Here is a 25,388-nt window from a genome sequence, read left to right as displayed (position 1 = left end):
TTAAACAGCAAGTCAGTTTGGGCAAGGGAATGCGGCGCTCGTGCATTAGTCTCTTAAAACGGCTATTAATCTGGGGTGGTGGCTTAAGAGATCGGAAACGAAGATCTCCCGGAGAAGCTTTCATCGGGACGCGGAGTTGAAATATGCTCGCACGCGAACGCCTGGGTCGAAACTGATGAAACTGTGTGTCACCGCCATCCCGATAGTGTCAGCTTCAGGGAAGCTGAGGCTGAACAGTTGTCTCGCTCTCAACAACAGATGAAAGTCTATAATTGCACCAAGCAATGGAATAGCGGAGATAGTGTATGTTATAAGACCTCCACACACAAAGTCCTTCTGTTCTGGCAGCAAACAGGTGCAATGTGGGAGTTGCAGTCATCAGATCCAAAGGGTGTTGCAGAGGCATGGGGGTGGAGGCGCAGCTGCTACAGCCTGAATCTATCATTTCATTTTCCAGTTCTATATTACTATACTGTTGTATTTTAAAGCTTGCAATGCACTGATGGGAGCACAGCGACTCTGAGTGCATGTCTCTCCTGTTTACTCTCCACTGCTCGCCTCCCACGGCTCACAGCTCTGTCTATCCAGCTTTGTTTGCTTTGTCTTCAGTTCTGTTTGTTTTTTTCCTAATAATAAGATGCAGAGTTCTCAATTATGAATGATGATTACCATGGGGGAAATGTTCTCAATAAATCCCTGTTTTGCAAAAAAAAAAAAAAAAAAAAAAACTAATTATTTCACGATGTGAACCAGATTTGAGACAATAAAAAAAAAAAAACTTTGGGAGTTTTTTTATTCTGTATGGACTTCTGGACCGTGTTCATGTTCAGCAGAGATCAGCAATCTTTAAATGTTGAAATAGACTAAAACAGACATGCAGAGAAAGAGAGAAAGAGCCTTGAGACACACACACATGACTCTGGAGATGTAAACAGAGATATGAGAGACCTTTGTCATTGAATATGTGCAAAATAGATAATAACTCTAGTTATATTTTAAACTTTTCAATGCATGTGTTTTGATCAGATTCAGAAATCAATTAAAAATCAAAACAAGGCCTTTTATCATTACTGCTTAATGTTGCAGATAGCTCTTATTAAAAACACAAACACAATGAATGAGAAATTACTCAGGAAGCCCTGGTGTGGGACAGAGGCTGTATCACGTGCTATCTTTCTGTTTATTGATTGATTTTCAGTCGTAGCACATGAGACCGAGATGAGATTACATTCATACTTCACTTGAATTTCAAAATCCAGTCATATAATGTTTATAGTCTGCTCTGCTGGTGATCTGTCTGGAGCATAAGGGGGGAGCAGGGGATGAGGGTGGGATGGGGGGGTTAACCAGACGACATTAGATCCCCCCCCAACATCCTCCTCGCAAAGCATATATAAAAGAAAACAGACACACACTGACACACAAAGAGACAAAAGCATGGGATTGTAAATCTCAGCGTAATGCGCAGGACAACTAATAACTAGGTTTCAGTCGACTGACAAGTGTGAGAGATGGGTTATAAACAGAGGGAGAGCCTCACAGGCACGGAGACAAAAACCTCAATGAATGAAACCTTGTAAGATGAAAATCCATGGTAACAGTGATAATAACTATCCACATGGAAACGAGCACAAAGAGGGAAATCACTGAAATTGAAAGAAGTGCCGGTTAGCCTTGGCTGAGCTCTGCGTTAATGCAGCAGGGGTGGGAGCAAGAGGAAGGTGAAAGAAGGAGAGCGGAGAGGCAGGGGGTGGTCTGCCGAGCGACACGAGAGGCAGTGTTTCTGAGAGGAGGGGAAAGTCTGACAGAGTCTGCCTGGGAGACACGGCACGCTCAATCCAGCTGCCTGGGAGGGAGAAAGAGATCTCGAGACAATCTAGAGGAAGCGGCGAGCAATTTTCAGCCCTTCTGACTGATACCCACATTTACCAACCACACACTCGGGCTTTTACTCACTCACAGCACACACACACACACACACACACACCGTGGCAGGTGGCCTCTGCCCAGATCAGTAGCTGTGGTGGAAGCAGTCGCAAGTGACTGACAGAGGGTTTAAGCTGAGGTCTGGATCCTCCCTGGCTGCTGGAGCGTGAGCAGAGTTTGGAGAGCTTCACTTTCTTCCCCCAGTGCGGAGAGAGAGCGCACGCCAGGCACGAGGCTCCCCACTCCTCCCCTCTTCCACTCTGCCTTTTCTCTGGGCTCTCGTCCAGAGAATGACTGGCTCCAGTGGACCCAAGAGGAGCAACGCTGACTGAAGATACAGTACAGCAGCTCGACTCTGCCCGCCGCCCGCCGCCCGCCCGCCTGCCTGCCTGCTGGGACAGACTTAAAGCATTGAGGTTTTACAAATTAGCAGCTCCACTACCTTTGTGGGATTCACAGATCTGATTTTTTTTTCTTCTTTTTGTGTTATTTATGCGATCAGAAATTGAGAACTGAAGAGCTGTCTATACAGACAGATAAACAGACGGACAGACATATGGACTCAGAGCAGTGAGCACTGCGGCGTGAATGTAGCAACTGGACTTCTTCTCCCTGGTTACTAAGACCAAACAGGGATAATAGCCAAAGCACTATCCTGTCCACCGAGGTGGTGGGTGGATGCAGCTTTCAGCAGACCGCTATAGAGGGAAGTATAGACCGTATACAGGCTGCAGAGACACATTTATTCAATCCATGCTGTGGTGATCATTAGAAAATGGACTCTTGCCTTAAAGGAGACTCCTGCTGGACTGGTATACTGAAGACTGTCTCAGATTAAACATTGTTTGCAAGAAGTTACCGAGCAAACCGGCGGACTTTTTCTTCTTTTTGGAGGACTTGCTGAGTGGACTTACAAGATTTCCTAACTCGATGCAGATCAAATGTGCGTCTCACTGACGATGGCTGAATGCTTGAAGACTGTGTCTCTGTCACTGATGCTGCTGTATCTTGTTCTGCTGGGCTTGGCTCATTCAGCACACAGCATCTACCCGAGGATACGGCTCTCCCACAAAGGTAAGACATACCACGAGTGTGTTCCTTACAGATTCGGCTGTTCTGTTCTGCTGCTTGAATGTCGAGTGTGTTCAGAATAGTCAATCGTCCTAAATAGTGAGAGCAGTTCCAGTCGAAACTAGCTTTTCTCCGCTTCGGGCGTTCATTGAATATTGAGAATGAGACAGGTGTAACAAAGCGGTTTCACACTATGTCAGGCTTGTGCTCTTAATAAAAGGCAGAATTGGCATTTCTAATCTTAAATCCAACAGAGAGTTTCGTTATCTGTTGAAACACCACGAAACTACAACATCTGTGCAGCATGTATGATGGACTACAAGAAAGTGTGGTCGCAGACACTGTACGCTCTGTTAATGAAAGAAAGTTCTCATCATCACATAATGAGATGGTCATCGAACATTTATGCCTATAGCCTGGGAGGAAAAGTCGCCACGCAGTGTGCTGGATGCGTGCAGGCAAACTGCTTCTCCACCGTGAAGTGAAGTGCATGTTTTTTTTTTTTGTTTTTTTTCGGAGCCCCTTTTGATTTGTTTTGATCCTTCAGTCATGGTGGTTGCAAATCCACAATGTGGCTTTCTCTCATGCAATAGTGGCAGGGCGATGGAGTGGGCTTTTTCTCTGTGTGTTTGGCATGGGAATGCGCTCGAGAAGGAGAGAGAGAGAGAGAGAAAGGGAGAGAGAGAGAGAGAGAGAGAGAGAGAGAGAGAGAGAGAGAGAGTAAAGTGTTTGTATGTGTGCGCCTGTTTACGTGCGTGTGGGAGTGTGCGATATGGATGTGCACGCGGACTGGTATGTGGACTGATTGTGGTCTATCTCTTGGACAATAATGAGGGTTTTATCTTTACAGATAAAAAGTCTTGAGTAAACATCGGCTTTTTCTCACAGTTTCTTTGATCTCTATAGCAACTGAAGGTGATGATTCCACATAAGCCTGTTAGTCATGGTCGGAAATAGGTGTGGAATTTGGATGGTCGATAACTCATAAATATGTGCTTAGGGTCTGTTATGAGAGGTGACAAGCATGGCTCATCAGCGACAGTGTTCGCTGTCTCCCGTCATGTTTTATCTGCCTTGTCTCTCCCTTTCTTTACCAGGTGGAAATTAAATAAGGAGAACACATTTAGTTGAAACTGTGAAGTTATACTGTATAGGTGGAACTGAGTGTTCCACTGCTGATTTGTTCAGTCATATAAGTGCTGGCTACTGTGATCCCTTTCATATATCTTCTAATTTATTGACTACCTGAGGGGGAGAGCTGCTGAAGTGATTGACAACCCACCTATTTCTATCTTCCTCCCTGATGTCTCTCTCTCTCTCTCTCTTTCTCTCTCTCTCTCTCTCTCTCTCTCACTTTCACTCCTCTCACACATGTTCTGACTGGCACAGAGCACGAGGATAAAGGCTGCACTTGGATCCTATCATTATGGAATGAGAAACATCTAAGTCCTAATATATGCCTCATGGCCTCTGCCGGTGATTTTACACACACTCTACTCCTGCACATGCGGAATAGTGTGAATTCTTCGAACACCGATGACTTGGATGCGGTTCAGGGAGACGGAGGGAGAGATGTGGTTTTACTATTCACCCTCAGGACTATGAAAATATTACCATAACATCTGGAGTCAAAGCAGCGGGCCAAAACACAATTCTCCACTTTGAGATAAAGAACGAAAAAAGTTAATAAATCATTGGTGAAATATTTTTAACCCACTTCTGGATACAGACGATGGGATCAGTTGGGTGTTCAATAAAACACCGGATCGGCTTTCTCCTGGTTTCTGAGGGTGAACTGAACTCCTTGGGGCACATTATCATGTGTTTCGTGGATGACCTGACCGCCATACTGTATGGATTTCTGCGGGCTTTGATGTGAGCCATGCTTTGCACATGTTGTGAGAGTATTATTCAGTGTTTCTTTTTCATCTCTTCCCCGTGCTCTCGTCTAGACTTATGAACCACTGAAGAATTTTTTTTTTCCCTTCAAATATACCTAATTCACTTTCATCCTAGTCATCCTTTCATTTTCTTACACCCCCAGTTAGCTCTAAGCTGTTACCCAAATCACACGGAGTATTAGATTACAGACACTGACTCTGGGCCGCCTTCAGAAAGAATTGACCCTAATCTCTGGCTGCACAGCATCGCCGAGCTTTAAACACATGCTAAAGACATTAATACTATGCATTTGCTTGAACTTTTGGCCAATCAGCCCTTCTAAATCCAGGATTATATTGGCATTCCCCAGCACTGAGACATGCTTAGAACAGGAGTAAAATCAAATTCACTGTTTTTTACTATTGGTGGCCTTTTAACACACATTGCCTTCTTTCATATTATAAGATATAGACAACATGCATTCATTATTGGCTGCATTAATATCTAAATATGTACTAATGACACCTTAATGACTTTTTCTTCTTAAAATATGTGTGCAGCTTCTTAACTTGAACTATATTAATTTAATCAGCCCAAAATAATCCATTTGTTTTCCAACGTAATGGCTGCCGGCAGCAGTTTCTTTCAAATCTACAGTTTTACAGAGTCAAATGTTTTCGTATTCCTTCAGACAACCATCACTTTTGCTCCTAATGAAGCTCTTATGTGTCACAATGTCAGCAAGCTCCACGCAAGTGGCCTGGCTGAGACCTATTTTGCGTTTTCTGCTGCTCCGTCATCATGGTCGGCTTAAGCTGCAAAGCGTGCGATCCAGCAGTTTTCATAATGATCATGACCTAATGTGGTCGGACACTTTTTCAAAAAAAACCCTCCACTTTGGGACACGTTGGTATATTGGCTCATTTACTCAGCTGAGACGTTTTGTTAAAAAAGCAAATTCATCATGACACGTCTTCAGTTCTTGCTGATTCGCTGTGAAACACTGAAGATAGAAAATGCATTCATGCCTTAATGAAGTTTTAAAAATGCCTCCAGCCAGATAATAGCTACCTGTCCAGGTTTACTTAAAAGCCAGCATGTGCAACTGAAGAAATGTTGCTGTTTGTAGGAAAAAAAAAGAGAAAAAGTCTCCATAATGCAACTTAAAAATGTAATTTGCGAGATCACTTTGATTTATCAAACAAATACTAGTAAAAATAAACATGATGAGATTCACAATGGAAAACACCTGGAATTAAACTAGACTGTTTTAATATAATCAGACCAGGCGGCCCCTCCGCGGTCTGCATTAAAGGACATTTCCCCTCAGAAGACACAATCATTTAGTAACGTAAATATTTTTTCCGCAACAGGTCTGCGAAGGTGAATAAAGCTACACGATGATGTTAAGTTTCCCTGGCAGGATTAAGATCACACAGTACAGTTCTCCTACATAAATAAACACGTGCACTTTCTAAGTTTCGGGCTAACTTTTCCCTCATGGAGAATTCAAACAAAAGAGGCCTGAAGCCCCGGAGGTCATGTGATGTGTTTATAGAGTACGACTGAGAGAGGCAAATACTCACAAATCGAACAAATGATGGATTAGTAAATGCAATGGCGTGGAAACAAATAGAACTTGTTTGGGCATTTTCCTCTTTCATCGCGGCGCGGCTGTGCGAGTGGAGCGCGAGGGCAACGGAGATCCACGCGTGTGTGAACACAGAAATTACTCAGGTAGCAATTACTGATGTATGAAACCCCGCTTTGAACTGTAATTTTATACCTTCCTCTCCAGACAAGAAAAAGCCCTCTCTATGTATTTTACAACCTTATAAGTGATGAGGCTGGAGGTGGATGTCTGCTGAGGGTAAGATGGGAAATACCAGCGTGACCCGAGGTTGAGTCTGCCTGAAACGAAGGGGGAATTTCAGTTCTTTTTTTCTACCTTGAGCTAATACGTTAAGTGAGGAGTCTCGTTAACTCTCTTCCGTCTACATGTGAAGAGGCCTGTAATGAAGATTTACCGCGCTGGATCGTGGCCATAGGGCAGTCGCACTGTAGAGCTTAAATCAAGCCACAGGAAAATGGAGGGTATACGCTGGTGTTTAGATAAATCACACCTTTTAGGTCAGAAAAGTAGAGGGGGCAATTTTTCATTTTCTCCCCCCCATAATCCTCTCTCTCACCTTTTCTCGCATTCGGTCTGTGTGCATCTCAGTGTCATTTTCTCTCCCATTGTGTTATGTGTGTGCTCTACAGTTCATTAATGAGATGTCCAGAGGGGAAGGCAGCTGGTGAAACTCTAATATCCTTTCTGACCTTTTCGCTGTACGGGGACCGGAGAGAGGAGATGAGTTAAGTTTGCAGCGGGGGACGGAGATGGTCTGAGTCTTCAGAGACGAGCTGCAATAATATCACACGAGAAAAAGATGGAAAAAAAAAAAGAGGATGAAAGATGGCAAGAAGGAGTACTTTAACACACAAAGCTGTGGAGTGGAGACTGTGTGTTGAAGGCTGGTGAATGTGAGAGCAAACAAAGCAGAAGGTCTTCTTTTTCCCTCTCTCTTCCAGTTCGTGCAGGACAGGGAAAGTTAATTTTCTTGGGAATATAATCACAGAAGTTTTTGGTTGAGTTTTGTAACCATGTGTTTCACTGAAATTCTGAATATTTCATGCAAATGAAAGTTCATATGAATGTCAGCTTCGAGTATAAGAGGCTTTGATGCAGTTATGGGCAAAAAAAAAAAAAAAACATACAGTGAGCCAAGTAAATCATAGTGATTCCAAGACCATACACATGTGGAGCAGCATGGAGAACGAAACAGAATCTAATTAAATGTCAATCGAATCCCAAACTGTCATTTATCTAGAAAGTATAATAGCAAGTGACATAATGTTTGTGAACGATTGAATTATATGAATGAAAATACCACATTCAGCTCTTATATGTTAAAAGAAGAGCGCTCTCTCTCTCTCTATCTCTCGCTCGTCCTCCTCGGACACCCCGTGTGGATTTCATTTCCCTCTGTGACATCGCTCCTCTTCAGACACCGGGGATACGGGAACACATGGCCGTATATCGATATGGCGCACACACCCAGACCTCCAGCTCGCCGCCCCGCCCCCCCCCCACCAGGAGCTCCACGGTCCCTCTCAGGCCTCGGGAGCACGAGGAGAACAGACCATCCCCTCATCTGTGTCGCCTCCTATTCGCTCCAATAACTCTTCAAGTTCCTATACTGAGAATGTAAACATATGCTTATTTTGCTGGAAATATGAGACTTCCAGCCAAGCCTTTAATTTATAGCATAAAACTTGCGTTTGCTCCTGGCAATAGATCAACTTATGATTGCAAAGTTAATTTGTGTTTACAAGTTTCCTGTGGAATGACTTATTATGATCTCCAGAGTGCATTAACTGAGGTTTTTTTTTTCTTTTCAGCCTAAACATGAAATGCCACTAAAGGACCTATAAAACCGAAATAACCCGCTACTGCACACACTCGGAGAAACACACTCAGTTATTGTGCTCTCTAGTGCAATAAAAGAGCGTTTCCATACATAAAGATAAAGAGGAGATCCCATGGTTTATTTTGATTTCACTTCAGCAAATCTTCTTAGGCATCTCTCAGCACTCCTCAGACAGCTGATGAAAGTGTCTGTCTTGAGGGAGTCCTTTTTCTCTCTGTGTTTTTCATTTGAAGTGGGATCACAGTGGGGCCATGTGTCTCCCCTGGCCCAGATGCTGGTGGAGAAACACCCTCCTCCTCCTCCTCCTCCACCTCCTCCTCGTTCCAGCTCCTTAGCTGAATGTTAAGGAGCCTCTCGCTGGCAGCAAACGGCGAGAGACAGCAAGAGGAATGGGGAAATGTGGAAATCCCCTCTTTCTCTCGTTCTGTCTGAGCAGTGGCTGGCACACATAATGACAGAGGAAGAACCACTAAAACACCACTCTGGGGAGGCTTTCGGTGTGTCCGTGTAATCAGGAGATTCACCAATTGTTTTTCAGTAACTTTAATTACCTGTAATTATTATAATCGACACTCTTTTTTTGTAAATTCTACTGAAGTCTGTTGTCACTTGTATTTGGGGGGTTCACTCGTGTCTTTCTTTCTTTCTAGTTTGTAAGATTTAATGAATTTTGAGGGGATGTTGAGCTCAGCACCACCCAGACTGTCAGCAGCTTGATGGTTTTGTTTTTTGTTTTTCAATAACTGCCTGTTGTGGAATTAAAATCTTTGAAGCGAGCAGTGAAATGATTGAAAACAGTGGAAAGTACCAAGGTCTCCACATTGCAAATGTGTTACAGTTAATTTTTTTAAGACAGACTATCTCAAGCGGTTTTACAGAAAATTGGCTTCAGTCAAATCTCACATTCAGACTGTTTGATTTTAAGAGTGTAAAGTTTATTAAATTTTGAGATGCAGATTCCGTATGCTTGCCTGTACAATGTCAATATCCACTAAATCAACTCCCAAGAATAATAATGCTACCCATCGGTGCCTTCAGAAGGAAAACAAATAAAGCCAACAAAGAAATCCAGACAACATTATTGAATTAAAGTTGAGAAAGAGCCTGGGTGTAATGTTGTGTTTCAAATCCTTTGGAAGTCTCAACTTAATGCAACACTAGTGTTGCATTGATCTTGTTATTTTGAACATATAATGGTTTTTAGTGGTTCCATAGCAGCAGTCCCGCTTTGTGATTTGGAGATTCGGTCATTAAATTTCTGCCTACATGACATAATGATGTGTGGTCGGAACTAGTCACAAATTTCAGTAACAGCTGTGATCATATTGACTGCTTTGAAGATCCATTTTGAATTGTTCAAACGAGGGCAGTTTGTTTCTTATATAATTTCTGAGTTGAGGCTAGCTGAGCGAGCTGGCCAGCTTTTCAGACTGATTTGCACATCATATCAACAAACAGCTGAATAAGGCGGATAGCGGCTATCTGTGATAGAGAAGCGCAGAATAACACCATCAGTGACATTTACTGTTTCACTGCACTGTGAACAAAACATGACTATACAAATAATTCATCTCATCCAAAACTCTTCCAAAAGCCAAATATGGTCTATTACCAGAGCCTGATTGATGGTGATAGCAGCCTCTTGAGATCCGGCACTACTGTTTCCAGCTTGGTTTAATGAATCTTCAACATTAACTGGGAGTTTAGAAATGTTCCGCTTTCCAGAGGGAAAAAAATGCATCTGAATTCCATCAAACTGGGAGCTTGTCACTGGGAAAGTAGGAGCTCCAGGAAGAAATTCTAGTATAATTCAAGGTAACAGTGGTTTTAGTGGTTTTGGTTAAACCAAGGGAATGTAGTCACTACTCATACAAATGAGTTATTTTACTCATACTCATAAATCATGGTTAAATGGTTATAACTATTGAAAAATACCTTTTAGCAGTAAGTCTACACAATTAAGAGTGAAAATAAGTCATACCTCCAGAGCTTTATTTGATCCTCCTCTTTGCTGACTCGAGTGAAAACATGCTTGTCTCTTTTCAAGGCTCTGATTGTAACAATAGAGCAGCACTGCTTGTTACTGTCATTTGAACTCTGTAAACTGGGAGGTTAAAGAGAAGAAAAGGTCCAAGCTGCATGAGCGCAGCGTAGTCACTACAGATCAGAGCCCCACTCACATTTCTTTTCTTGTTGAACCAAGAAGCGAGCAGAAAGTTTCTCCTTCCGGTACGAAGTCTCTTGTGAAGTTACATCCAACTGCTTTTGACTTGATGACTTTCTCCAGCAGTTATTTTGGCTGTGTATATGATAAGTATGTGTTGTTGTCTTCACATTCCATTGATTGCTTAATGTCATTTTAGGTTATTTGTTAATATTCTACAATTAAAAATTGATTCTATCTCAACATATTTCTTTGAAACGTGTGGCAGAATTCAGTATGTCGTTGTCTCAACATGACCTGACATCAGCTTCACAAGGTAACTTTTCCCTTTTCCATTACTTCACACTAGTTGTGTGTGCATCTGTTTCTGGTTTTCCATGGGACACCAACAATGCCCCCCCCCCCCCCCCCCCCCCCCCGTTTTTTTTTCTTATTTTGCTTCCATCTATTTACCACCACCGGGGGTTTCTTCGTTTCCTTTACATGTCCTGTTGAACAGAACTGATGACTTCTGACTGCTGTACATTTCGCCCCGTTAAAGTCATAATTGGGTTTCAGTTTGTTTATATATCTCCAAAGAAACACACCACAATTAACCTGTTTGCACGAGTGTCGATTGCAAATAGGCTGTCATTCAGTTTAACCGACCAAGACAAGAAGGGAAAAAATGGTTTGACTGACGCTTGTTTGCTCCGTCACTTCAAATGCTCTTTAAAGTGTCGCCTAAATAAGTGTTAGCAAATTTACCTTCACATATAGAAGGCGCCGATTGTTCGAGAGCCAGCGCTGGAGGACGTCCCTTGATCCCAGTTCAGCTCGGCTTGGAGAGAACTTGAAGACCGAGACATCTGTGCATGAGAAAGGCCGAGAAATTGAAAGCATTCCAAGTGTGTGTGTCTATGTGTGTGTGTGTGTGGATTAGATAATTACAGGAAGTGTGTCTGTGCCCTGGCAGAACACCACTGCCACATCCCTTCAGCTTCTACTACCTAACCACCCCAGATATAATGCAACTCAAACAAACAGTCGCCCGTCTCCAATGCAGAACTGCTAATGGCGATGTAATGTACACAGCCACCTCGTCCTTCGTGGATACCTAATCCCATTTCAAACAAATAAAACTTCCTGCAGAGAAGAGTGCTGTTACTATGACTGATGTGCAAAAAGAGGATAAACACTCTGCCTTTGTCTTCGAGATCAGGTATCACAGAAAACCTATAAATGCTTGAAAAACAAACCACATAATTATCGTCTGCAAGAGCATGGAGAGACAAGAACACCGGCAGGTTGGTTATTGTGATACCATCAAGTGTGCAACACTGATGGCTCTTCACGTCTTGTGTGAGATTACATTAATGGACAGATTTAACCACTGACACGAGTTTGATCACACCCTGGCTTGTCTGCTTGAATTTTCCCAGGATTCAAAGGCCAACAAATACCAGATCTCTACTTCTTACATAGCAGCGGCTCCCATTTCAACATGTGTTAATCAAAGGCTTTTCAGGCCAGTGCAACCTGAAGGAAGCGCACGCCGCTAGAGGTTCAAATGCTTCACACTCCATCATCTTCAGGAGCTTACAGAAGACAAGTATGGAAAAGAAAACTGTCAGGTTCAATCAGGCAGATGACACAAAGTGTGCATGTGTGTGGTGGGAGTGACTGCAAAGTATCTGTGTTTGCTTAATGTTGAGGTTATCCTGATTAGTGTGCATTTATGCTTGATGACTTATCAGCTGTGGTCCGCTGCCTGCTTTTCAAATACAGCATTCCAATCAAATCAAGCAAGACTTAACAGGGAATGGAACACTCATCATCATCTATTAAAAAAAAAAAAAAAAAAAAACATTGTTCAGTTTCCTGTCTGATAAAACTGCTTCCTCTCAGTAAAAAATATCTCAGTGAAAAACTTTACACTTTACAAAGTCTCTTTTCATGGTTGAGTGGTGACAAGGGTTAGTCTTCATCTTCCCAGAAATCTATTCACTCTTAACTGATTCATTTCATGTGCGCTCTTAGAGATGATAATCCCTGCTGAATTGGGACATAAAAGTCAAAGGTGCCACACTGAAGGGAGCGATGAGACGGTAAGATAACCCCGAAGTTGCTGTCTGACAGTCTCTTGAGAACAGTCGGGAATCAGAAACACATGCTGCAATGTGCCCTTGGCCACTGGAGCAAATGGGAGTCAGGAACTGGTTACCGGAGCGGCTTGAAATCTCTAGAGGGAGGCTTCTGGGCAAATTTCGTTTTCAGCCCGCAAGAGGCAGGATGAGAGTTGACGAGTGTCGCATTGCTATAATTCCTTTGTCTCATCCTATCCACGCCTTGTTGTCCACACAGACCTTTGGCAGCTGAACAGAACGTGGGTGTTCCAGGGACATGGAGCGTCTCTTCAACCCCAAACCATGCTGCTGGACGAGGGCCACGAGAGGCTTTACGTCGGAGCCAAGAATACTCTGTTTTCTCTGAGCCTGGACCGGGTTAGCACACACCACAGAGAGGTAGGCCTGGCTTCATCACCGCCTGCCTGTCAGGAAGTGAGACATTTGAACTTCAGGGGCCACAGGTTAGCCAAACCGGGTTCGCATATGAGCAACTTTAGAGGTCTGTGCTCAGTAACGTGAGTAGTTCAATAGGAATGGGATCACAGGCAAAATACTGTGTTCTTATGTACTGTGTGCTCATCTGTATCTCACTGACTTCACTACATTTATACATGATTTAAAAATGTTTCACAAAAATGTTTGGATCCACAAAACTGCTTCCTTTCAGATCGAGTGGGCCAGCACAGAGTCCCAGATAGAGGAGTGTATGATGAAGGGGAGGGAAAAGGTAAGATATCAACATTTTGTTACGTAGGTTCCTGTTTTAAAAATGTGGGTTTGGGTGTTGCTGATGAGGTGCTTCACTTTTTTTCCCCCCATCCATGCTTCTCCACCTAAAACCTGCTTCATATCTGTGTCTCGTCCAAAAGCCGGAGTGTGCTAACTACATCAAGGTTCTGCAGCAGTACAACCAGACCCATCTGCTGGCCTGCGGCACGGGAGCGTTTAACCCCGTCTGCGCTCTGCTCAGAGTGGGACACAACGGGCAGGTGAGCCACGAATATCGAAGCAACATTCAGCGTCTGAGAAGATCAATATTACATCTGTCATAGTCGAACAAGGCAGGAGTGTTTTTCTGTGTTGGATATTTTAATTTTCCCTCTTCTGTTTACCACTTTTGTAAACTACCGTCGATTTTCTCTGCAAAGATCTGGCAGCAAAACAGAAAACTCTTTTGTTATTGCTGTCACAATTTTCCCTACCCTTCCCTATTCCTCTCTCTCTGTCAGATGTAGATAGCCAAAATCTTCTTCACATTTTTGTTAATGCTGCAGCCAGGAACTGTTGGTACAGCTTGGAACGGCGAGGTTAAACCTCCATCTATTGATACCACCAACAGACACGGACTGATGTGTGAAAGAGATGGAACTGGCAGATTAGGGAGTTTTGTTTGCTCCAGAGGGAGAGAAGCATTTGGCAGCTACTTTGTTTCTAATTTATATTCCATATAAAGTTGGCACCACCGCCGCCGAGACCCAAACCATGAGGTCAGGTTAAAGTCTTAATTAGGGGGTCTGCTCTGAAGCGTGTGCATCATCAGCAGCAGCGTGCACAGCACAATACATATCTCCCAGATGTCAAACACACAACAGCTCTGTATGTATGTGTGTGTCTGGGGTGTTTCCAACCAGAGGAGAAAGGTTTCCACCCTGCATTCCAGCAGTGGACCTGCGGGTCAATCAGCCCAGTCACAGCCTCCAAGCAGGAAAGCGCTCAGCGATCACTCACACCGTCGGAATGCTCACAGCTGAACCAAACTGATTTACTTTAATACAGACAACCACTTCACCAAAGTACCGCAAACAAATCATGCATGTTTTGGGCAACATTATATTTAAGCTACAGTTACCGCTGAGCTGAACTGAGTTCATATTTACTCTTAAATAAACTGTTATTAAATAATACTTTTACCGTTCATCATGCCATCCACAGGTTCATACAGATGTTTCAATAAACTCACTATAACACAATCCTTCTCAACTATTGATTTGGTTCAATTTTACCTACTTCCCATTAGATTTTTGATGCATCGCTTTATGTGATGAATGACTTTCACCCGCAAACTGACTCCTGTTACAGTCATACGAAGAGCGGTAGTCACAGCACAGTAGGACTCTGCGGTTCCTCATAAATCAGCGCAGCACATGACATCCCCTCTGAACTGCCAGTGACTGTCAGGAGAGACTCCGGTGGCCCGCAGCATATGAGCTGTGGTTCTGCTGAGAGTTCAGGTTTGTGTATGTAGGTGTGAGTGGATGTGTTGTGTGTTGTGTAAGTGTGTGTGTGTGTGTGCATATTTTTTTAGACTCCCACCGTGCAGGGCAGCAACATCAGACGAGCAGTGGTAGTGATCTCACAACGATATAAGAGCAAAGCGAAGTTGGTTTTACGCGCCCAGACAGCAGCCCTTCACTTGGTCATCCATCACTCCTTGTCTCATCTATCTCCTCTCTCCCTTCTCATCCATCACTCTCTGATTTTTCCTCTTGCTAATTCATTTTTTCACACGCCACCTCCGGGGGTCTGTCTGGATGTGGTTACAGGTTCTCCACGGGCACAGTAGCAGGTCAGTGTTTATGCATGTTGAACCTGTGTGTTTACACCTCGTTTTGCAGGACAAGCTCTTCTCTTTCGAAGAGGAGAGCGTGATGAGCGGAAGAGGACGCTGTCCGTATGACCCCAACAGTCCCTGCACATCCACACTCTCCAGTAAGATTCCTACTTCACCCTCAGAGCATTTTAAGACCTCTATGTATGTTTAAATACATGTTTCAGCAGGTTAAAAGTGGTTGCACCCAGGAGCTTTGACTTCATGTCAGTCAACAGTGCCATCTTGTGGTCTTTTCTCTCCTGTCCGCTGTTTTGACCTGCTGTTAATAATCTGCTTTCATGTTTGTGTTCACATTAGGAGGAGAACTCTATGTTGGATTGTACACTGACTACTGGGAGAACGACGGCGCCTTGTGCCGACTGAACAACCAGACCTACACCCGAACCGAAAGAAATGATCGACAACAGCTCAATGGTGAGTGTACATCCCTGCACGAAGAATCAAATCTATATATGGATCTCTTTATAAATTAAAGGAAGTGCTTATAAATACTTTTGAGTATTTTACAGCAAACACAGATTCACATTTTTTTGCTGTATTTATTCCTTTCATTTGCTTGTTTTATGGGTGATTTCTTTCACTTTGTAAAGAGAGGGCACGTAACTTCTACATGTTCCCATTGTCTACATGAATATTAAGCTGAAATGTCTTCTAGGTTGCATTGTCCTCTTCTTCATTTTTTTTGCAAATATTTAACACATTTCTGAGCACGGTGTAACATTTATTTCAGTGTTTCAAGTGAAAAGCATAAAGGCTTATTCTCAGAGTGAGATAAGGGACATATTGAGTTCTAATGTGCACTTTCGTTTTAATTTACATCTAGGTATGAATTTATTTCCTTTTTATGATATAATGAGTGGAAATTTTACACCATGGTTGATGCCAACTAGAACTATTCAAAAAATTACAATTTCTTTTTTTAATGTCTCACAGCCATGTGAACTTATTAAATGTGAAAACACTGGGCAACATAAGGTGTGGCTTAATTTCAGGATTCTGGTGTTATTCAACTTTATTGAGGAAAAAATGATATTTGGCTACATGCTATTTTTGTCAGGTTCTGCTTGAAAAATGTTATAGAATAAAAGAATTATATAAATACAATTATTTCCCAATAAAACAAAATGTATTCAAAAAGGCAAAACAATATTTAAAATATCGAAACTGAATTTTTTTCCTGTTTATTCCAGGAAATAAATCACCACCAACAACCATTACCTGACCTGCATTCTGTTCTACTACTTATATTCCTTATTTTTTCTTCCCACAGAGCCTAAATTTGTGGGCTCTGCTGTCATTCCTGACAATGACGACAGAGACGATGACAAAGTTTACTTCTTCTTCACCGAGCAAGAAGTGGATGCTGAGGGAGCGAACAAGGCCGTCTACACTCGCATCGGCAGAGTCTGTGCGGTGAGAAGACCGAGGCTGTGGAGAGTTTTCTTTTCGGCAAAGTTCAGCCGCTGAAAGTGCCGTAAAAACCGTCCCTGCCTTCGTCTCTCAGAATGACCAGGGAGGGCAGCGGATGCTGGTCAACAGATGGAGCTCCTTCCTGAAGACTCGGCTCATCTGCTCTGTGGCAGGTCCAAACGGCATCGACACACACTTCGATGATCTTGGTAGGTCAACAGGAACATACGGCATGTAATCTCTGATACTGTTTAGTAAATTGTTGTTGTTTAGTAAAGTGTTAATCTATGTATGCAATGTGCCTCTTTTTACATGCATAGTCTGTGTCCGACTTTCAGTACTGATCGCTACATTACACTTCTCTCATTGTTATTATTGCTTGTAGTCATAGCACAATTATTTAATATCATTATTATTATTATTAATATTGAGTTATGGAGAAATACAATAATTACAAATTGAATTAAAAAAAGAAATAAGACAATAATTTGAAAAATATTGATTTTTTTTGAAAAATAATCACAAAAACATCTCACTCAAACAATAGCAATAGCATTGTGCTTTAAAATTCTATGTTCAAAGTTCTGGGACACTTTCAGAAAGTGGTGCTGAAGTCAGACGGACATTAAGGGGATAAAATATTTTATCATGTCGGGTGTGTGACTTCAGAGCAGAAAAATAACCAATCGAAACAATAAGCAACCTGAAGACTCCATGACGAGATAGACGATATATGATCACAGTGACAGAGTCATTAATGTCATTAATCATACGTACTGTTTTTCGGTGGTTTTACTCACACCCATTTTGGATCTGTATTGAATTCTCTGTTTTCACAAGAGATAAAGAAAACACCTGTCGAAACAAGGTCACACTTTATTACTGGGAGGAAACTGCACCTAACAGTGAAGCACAATGTGGTTAGGCCTCAGCTCTTATGTTCTGCCATAAACGTAAAGCTCTGCTGATTCACCTGGGAGGTTGAAAGCTATGTTTTACACTGACTGACGTCAAACGTTTATAGTTAAATCAGCTTTGACCAAACTCTGCTTTCTGCGTTTCAGAGGATGTGTTTGTGCTCAACAGCAAGGATGCGAAAAACCCAGAAATCTTTGGCCTGTTCAGCACGACGAGGTGAGCGGAGGGCGACGTTAGCATTTCACTGCAGAACCCTGCTATCCGTCAAACCACTAATGAGCCCCTTGTTTTGCAGCGCGGTGTTTAAAGGCTACGCCGTGTGTGTCTATCACATGGATGAGATCAGAGCGGCCTTCAATGGCGCGTTTGCATACAGAGAGAGACCTGAGCACCACTGGACACCTCACGAGGACAGAGTCCCCTACCCCCGACCTGGATCCGTACGTCTTCAACTATAAATAAATAATGTTTGAAGGGATTTAATTACCAGGTTGCCCAACACTATTTATCTTTCAGGGCGTGAAAGATATCCTGTGAAAGGGACATGGTTTTGAGAATGTAGGGCAGTTTTCGGTGGGTGTCAGCACTGTTGTAGCTACCTCAGCAGGTCATGCGGGGACAAGCGTAGCGTAGCTAATGCATGTCAGCTTTTTTTTTTTCTCTCCTGCGCTCACACTCCTAGTGCAATTACTTGGCTTCTTTTGTCTGCGTCCCATCAACTAATTGCACTCTCTTCGCCTCCATCTCTTTAACAGTGCGCGAGTAAAGTGAATGGCGGCGGTTTCTCAAGCTCCAAGGAGTTTCCTGATGAGGTTCTGCGGTTCGTGCGGTCTCATCCCGTGATGTATCGCCCAGTCCTCCCACAGCACCACAGGCCCGTCCTCCTGCAGACCGAGCAGGGCAGAAGAAAGCTCACGCAGATCGCAGTAGACAGAGTTCAAGCCCAGGATGGACACTACCATGTTCTCTACATCGGCACCGGTATTTACACTGCACAATGCCGACTTGTAATTGAGAATTGAATAAACATGCAACAAACATTTTCCCTTATATTTGGCCATTTCTTTGATTGTTGTCCTATGAATCCATCCATGAACAGGATTTTTTTCTTTTTTATTTAATCTAATGTAAGAATGTCTGGCTTCTTCATCTCTTCTAGATGACTCATTTGTGCTGAAAGTCATTACCATCTACAACAAAGACACAGACACCATGGAGGAGGTGCTGCTGGAGGAGCTGCAAGTCTTCAAGGTACTCTATTTTTAACCTCCAATGTGAAGCCAAAGCAGACTTGGTATTCAACTGAATTTTGCACTTTATTGCAGGCAGATCAATTACTTGCCGCAGTCACACCATAAGAGGGCTCTTTTGGAAAATGCTTGTAATTAATTTCAATCATCGTGCGGCCATAGAAATTATCGTGCAGCCACTCTTCTGAGAGAGCTACAGAAAGATGTGAATGCATCAGAGCTGCTTGGATTGGTCACATTTCAACAGTAGTCTGCAAATGGTTGCTGTCATTTTAATGAAAAGAAGAATATATATATAAAAGGAGATTGGCGAGCTTATATCTGGATAGAAACAGGGATGCAGCACTATTAATGTTTTCATTTTTCATCCTATGTGCTTGAGTTTGATATCATGGTGTCCATTTGCAGGTACCAGTTCCTATAAAAGAGATCATAATATCACCTAAGAGGGTAAGATTGCAAGAATGTATTTATCCTTGCAGTTCTTCTGTTTAGCCACAAGATGATAACATTGCAACACTTTTCATGTTGCTGCACTGTCACAGTTTGAGAATAACTCAACCCTGTGAGCAACACCAACAGCAAATGCTTTCTGGGTTCACAGCAACAGCTGTATGTGGGGTCAGAGGTCGGCGTGGCCCAGGTCAGGCTGCACCAGTGTGACCTCTACGGCTCAGAATGCGCCGATTGTTGTCTGGCGAGAGACCCCTACTGCGCCTGGGATGGTCTGACCTGCTCCAGATTCTACCCTGCTGGAGTCTACACCAAGAGGTAACAGAAAACACACGTCAGGACGGGGCCTGTTTTTTTAACCCTTGAGTGTGATATCAGCTGTTTACACCTCTGCCGCAAACCTCCCCGTCTCATGGAAGTCTCATCGCTCCGAGGCTTGTTTACCAAGTCATTATCACTGACGCTGGAAGACATGACAGCCAGGTGTTATGTAATGCCTATCAGTGCAACACTCCAGCACGCCATTCCTGCTTCTGTCATGCCCTCTCGCCCTCTCTCACCCTTCGACTGTCTTCTTCTCTTCTCTTTCATCCTTGCCTTCATCACTTCTCTGTTTTTCTCTCTCGCTCAGCAGACGATTTCGGCGGCAAGATGTTCGCCATGGCAACGCCGTCCAGCTGTGCAATGGGCTGCAAATTGATGGTTAGTGCATAAAATGACCCTGGAATGTGTGCGCGTGTGTGTGTGATGAGGGGGGTTCTTTGCTAGAAATACACTATTTACACAGAAGAAATAATAAGCTACTGCACAGTTGCAGAATAATCAACTTTATGTTTGTGAAGAAGTAAACTAGTGGAATGCTATTGTTCATTTGTCATTTTTCATGCCTCACTGTCTTTTCTGGTGTGTGTGTGCATGCATGCATTTGTGTATGTGTGTGTGTGTAGATGAACAATGGATGAAAGCTGAGGAGAAGCTGGTGTATGGTGTAGAGAACAACAGCACTTTGCTGCAGTGTGTTCCTCGATCACTTCAAGCAAAGGTCCTCTGGTTCTTACAGAAAGACGGGGACAAACATGAGGTGAGAGCGATCTTTCTTTCTTTCTTTCTTTCTTTTTTAACAGCAGCTTCTTCCAACTTGAAGTGAAAGAAGTGAATATAACAAATACATCTATTGACATGCATGACATATTCTCCTGGGTCCCACGGGGAAAAGGGTTTTTGAAGCAGGCATCAGACTAATGCAGCGTCATGCTGTGGTCAGGATTGTACCGTGAGAATTCCATGCACACCTCTTCAAAAGCAGTCATAGCTCGCACCCTTTCACAATGAGGGGGGCTGCAACACAATATTAAAATGCAAGACCACTATTGCATGAAGGCAATAACTACCCAAACACAAGAGGTGATGTAGATATCGCGCTAAACCTGAAACGCCTCGATTCACCAAACAAAATCAGTTTATTATATATTATGTAGTACATATTACATATTATTTGGGTGCAGAGACACTAACAAAACAGAAATGGATGCTTTACACTATAAACATGAATGGAATTCTAAGTAGTATGACTGTATTTTCAAGCAACCATTCAAATGAACACAAACAAACTATTCAGGTAACTAAGTTATTATTTCAGTTGACATTAGAATGGATTTACAGCTCATAGAAACTCACTGAACGTGTTGTTTTAATTAAACTTTGCAAGTACTGTCGTCCGTTAATCTGTGTCTTACTGTACTGTAGGTTTTTTCAATTAAAATCACTCTCAAGGGAAGGAGAAATGCAGGAGCAGTGCTTGAGCTGCCTGACTTATTGTCAATCAATGGTTTGGAATTAAAAGCAACAAAAAAAAAGAAAACCTCTTGATCCTTTCTCCCGCTCAGGTTCGAGGAGATGAGCGGGTTATCATGACCTCCCACGGGCTGCTGTTCCTACGCGTGAGGAGCTCAGACGCCGGTGTGTATGTGTGCCAGACTGTGGAGCACGGATACGTACACACGTTACTGCGAATCACTCTACACGTGCTCCGAGGAGAGAGAGTGGCGTCGGCGGTCCGTGTGGCTAACGACGGAGGGTCGGAGAGAGCTGCCGCTCCCTGCCTCTCCTCCGCGGGCCTCCCGCCCGGCCCCAGCATCAGCCCCCGGGCTCTGGCGCCGTCGTCGGTCCCGGGGCCTCACTCCAGGCTGTGGTACAAGGAGTTCCTCCAGCTCATCGGCTACGGGGACGCGCAGAGGGTGGAGGAGTACTGCGAGAGGGTGTGGTGCTCTGACAAGAAACGCAAAAAGACCAAAAGGAGGTACGCTCCTCTGGGCGGCGAGAAGAGGGGGAAAGGGAGGGGAGAGGAGAACTCCCACCGAGCTCCCAGGCACACCTTGGACACCTGAGGAGAGCAGGCTACGCATGTAAACACACACATACACACACACATACACACACACACACACACCTACACACATACACATATTGTAAAGGTCAGACTCGCTCAGTGTATGCTCCATGTAAAAGGCTTTTAACTAGAGCAGTAACAGGAAAAAGAAAAAAAAAAAAAACAACAGTAGCAGGCTACCTCGCTATTGTAGCTACATTATTTATCACTCAGTAGTTCAACTGTGCAGTTTCCATTGAAAACACATTTTCTACTTTAATGTGCAGTGGAAACTTATTATTGGGTGTGATCTTGGTAAACACACACACACACACAAAAACATCAGCCTCGGTTCCGAGCAGAGACCCTGGGGGCGGATGGACAACAAATTTTTCCCAGCGTTGCCTCTGATCTGACACGACAGACCATAATATATCAGCCCCGGACTGACCCACCTCAACCCAGCTGTCAATCAAAACGCACACAGAGACTGCTTCACTGGATCCCTGCTTCAGAGATTCAAAAGCGAACAATCGTCACTGCATCTATTTTGAGAGAAACCACCTATGTTAAAGGCTTCTTATCATCTTCGGTACTATGGTAACTTATTCTCTTTGTTTCTATTTTGACTTATTTAGTTGTTCAGATGTCATAAACTGGAAAATGCGGTGTTGTTTTTTTTTTTTTTTTGTACAGTGAAAAATACTTATGATTCAGCTGATTTGGTTAGATTGTGCCCATAGCTTTGTGGGGTAAAGACATTACTATCATGGCTACTTAAATCATATTTTAATTATGATTAAACCCTCAGATATAACTACTATTAAAGCACTTCTGAAAGCTGTTACAGTAGAGGAAAAGTCCTGTAAGTGGATGTTATTGTCAGTGTAAATGTCTGCATTTACATCTATAATTGTGATCAAAAGTACCAACAGTATTGTGTGTATTGTATACCGTGTTTATCGAAAATTCAGGTTGGTGTTTATGTGCACATCTGATAAACTGTATTCAATCCGCCTCTTTCTCCTTCCTTCCCTCTTTCCTCGTGTCCTTTCTTTTCTCTCGCCCATTTGTGCTCCCCTGCAATAATACTGCAGATGGGATTCGTAATTACCACGTCAAAGAGGGAAATACAATTCGACATTCCCTCAGAATAGAAAAATAAGCCAACAAATGTCAGGCTGACCAACCAAGCATGTCATTAGCAAAAACTGATGAGTCAGTCTCATGAATAGTCAGTTAATACTGAAATGCCTTGATGCTACAATGAAATACACTGCAGGTTTTTTTTTCTTCTTCATTTTGTGCATTATTTATTTCATAATTTTGTCACTTTATTGTTTTGACCCTGTTGTCTATATGCTATTCGTGATGTGGTTTGAACCACCACTTTGTCTTCGTTAAGGCCTGTTATTGCCACTTATCATTATCCTTGAATATTGTTGAGCTACGACTTCAAAATGAAACTGTTGTGTCTGCTACGCCCATTATACAGGCCTGTCATTAAAAAAAAGATGGACCATCCTCCCTCCGTGTCACCTCTGTGGTTAAGCTGTCAATAATGACAAAGCACCAATCTGAGCGTGTGCAAGAGGACACACACAAACACACACAAACACACACATCAGTTTTCTACACACTGACTTGAAGTCAACAATGCTGTAATATTGTGTCATTTTGCTTTAATTCCTACAATCTATGTGGGAAACAATAGATTTTTTTTGTATCAAATAGATATGTGGGGAATATTTAAGCTGATAATATTTATAGTTTATCTATATCTATATCTATCTATATATATATATATATATATATATATATATATATATATATATATATATATATATATATATATATATATATATATATATATATATCTATATATCTATATATACATATATATATATATATAAGTTTAAAGTTCAGAGTCATGTGCTTCTTATTCTCCAGTTATTTTGTAATACTCAACAAATATCATGTAGATATTTTTTTAGGCACAGCTAGTTAAAGAACCATGAGGTTGAAAAAGAAATCTCAAATCAGCACGGAAGTAGTAAAAACAAACAAAACAAAGACTGAATCAATTCAATACAATTATCAGTGTGTTGTTTCAGTTTTAGCCATAGTTTTACTCATGTGTGTTCATAACTTTGAGCTCTGTCAATAGTTTTCATCGTAATGTATCTTAAAGGACGGTGCCTATCATAAAGATGGACGACCATCCAGAATGTTGTTTGCTTGCCAGTTGGGCGTTTTTTTCTTTTCTTTTTTTTTTAGAACAAGGTTTTGACATGCATGACTTTTGGTTTTAGTTTTCCTTCAGCATGATATGCTTGGTAGAAATGTCTGACATTCACAATAAGTCAGTAATACAAAACAGATCACATATATTGTGAGAAATGTTGGGCTGTATAGGGTATCGCAGCATAAAATGACAAGATACCAAAGTGTTGGAGGGCCCTGTAACATCAGCATTTTCCCCCCTTCTCGCAGTGAGCGTCTCACTGGGACGCCGGGCTCATTCAAATTCTGTCTAGGTTTACCTGAGTCGGTGGGGTGCTGAAGGCATTTCAGAGTGAAATTCATGCTGCTGATTTATTCCACATGGGTGCCATAGCAACAGGCTCTGAACCAGTTCAGCTCCCTTCCTCATCAAAGCTCCCTCTTTTCTGTCTGTCAAGATTTAGCAGCGTTGCTCCGGTCCGCGGGCCCCTCCGGCCAGGAGTCCCTGTAGTCGCTCACTCAGCGTACGATGAGCTATGAGGCGGCACCTCAAAGGTGAGTTCTTTTCATCAGGGACTAAAAGTTGGCATTTGCCTCGTGGCTGGAGCTCGTGATCCCGCACACAAATAAGGAGCTTTGGGAACAGTCACAGAAGCTGGAGCTGCACATGTTCCTCAGCGTTTACACGTTTCAAGATCCAAAACAACGCGAGGAGAAAACATTTCCGTTTATCTACAAAGGAGCGGAGATGTGAAGCGTTAGAGGCGACGGAACCTGTGTGGAGGATTGTGTAAACATTAAGGCGGTTGCCTCCTCTCCGGTGTTTGCGCCCTCTATCTTTTCCATTTTGTTGCTGTGTGTCTTTTGTTGTCCCCACAGAGGGCTATTTCCATCAGGAGGCAGTGCACCAGAACACTTTATTACGAGTGAAAATGTCACAGAGGGAGGGAGAGGTGATGAAGCAACGGAAAATAAACAAACAGCGAACGATCCTTTACAGCTATTGACCCTTTATGGTTCTGATAACGTACAGTGTGCGTCGGGCCTATATGTGTTTGTGTTTACTCTGAAGAATGCAGCTCGACACATATTAGCTAAGCTCTCTCACTTTTTCTCAATATAACCTCATAAGCGATGTGCAAACATGTGATGCAGCCCAATGGCAAAATAAAATGCCACCTACATTCACACTGTGTACTTCAAATCTGCCTCAGAATCCGTGTCTGTTTATTTCTTCTTTCATCTTCTTTCTTTCTACTCTGTATGCACCACATTAAAGCCTCTGAGGAAAAAAAAAATGCTGTTTGTATTCTGGATGTAATTCCTTCCCCACCATTTAAAATGTCATTATAATAAAGTGTTGTACTGCTGTGATTTTAACATTAGCAGAACACGAGTCTTGTCAGACTGTGTCCAGGCAGTGTTTTGTATTTGTTGTTTATGTGTTTCAGTGGTGGTAACCTTCATTTTTATCTGCAAAATTTCCAACACATGCTGCAGGTGTGACTGGAGAAGGTTAAATATCAAACGGT

At 42.7% G+C, this 25,388-nt stretch overlaps 1 protein-coding gene across 2 annotated transcripts; it reads left to right on the top strand.

Annotated features, from left to right (window-relative positions):
- Window positions 1-1,811: 1,811 nt before the first annotated feature.
- Window positions 1,812-23,157, top strand: sema3e (sema domain, immunoglobulin domain (Ig), short basic domain, secreted, (semaphorin) 3E). 2 transcript variants are annotated; one of them, XM_030097333.1, is made up of 17 exons: window positions 1,812-3,000; window positions 12,859-13,019; window positions 13,291-13,350; window positions 13,493-13,612; window positions 15,239-15,332; window positions 15,532-15,648; window positions 16,505-16,647; window positions 16,739-16,853; window positions 17,709-17,778; window positions 17,858-18,002; window positions 18,318-18,543; window positions 18,722-18,813; window positions 19,221-19,262; window positions 19,417-19,583; window positions 19,900-19,967; window positions 20,213-20,346; window positions 21,152-23,157. In XM_030097333.1, the coding sequence occupies exons 1-17, from the start codon at window positions 2,868-2,870 to the stop codon at window positions 21,650-21,652; spliced, it is 2,388 nt and encodes a 795-aa protein (XP_029953193.1). In that variant the 5' UTR covers window positions 1,812-2,867; the 3' UTR covers window positions 21,653-23,157. The 2 variants fall into 2 exon arrangements, with proteins under 2 accessions (XP_029953193.1, XP_029953192.1); XM_030097332.1 differs by having other exon boundaries at window positions 19,897-19,967.
- The last annotated feature ends 2,231 nt before the right edge of the window (window positions 23,158-25,388 follow it).

The sequence above is a fragment of the Salarias fasciatus genome, chromosome 7 (assembly GCF_902148845.1).
Source record: "Salarias fasciatus chromosome 7, fSalaFa1.1, whole genome shotgun sequence".
In the NCBI taxonomy this organism is placed as follows: Eukaryota; Metazoa; Chordata; class Actinopteri; order Blenniiformes; family Blenniidae; genus Salarias; species Salarias fasciatus.
The sequence above is the reverse complement of the archived record's forward strand: the minus strand, read 5'-3'. Positions and strand labels throughout refer to the sequence as shown.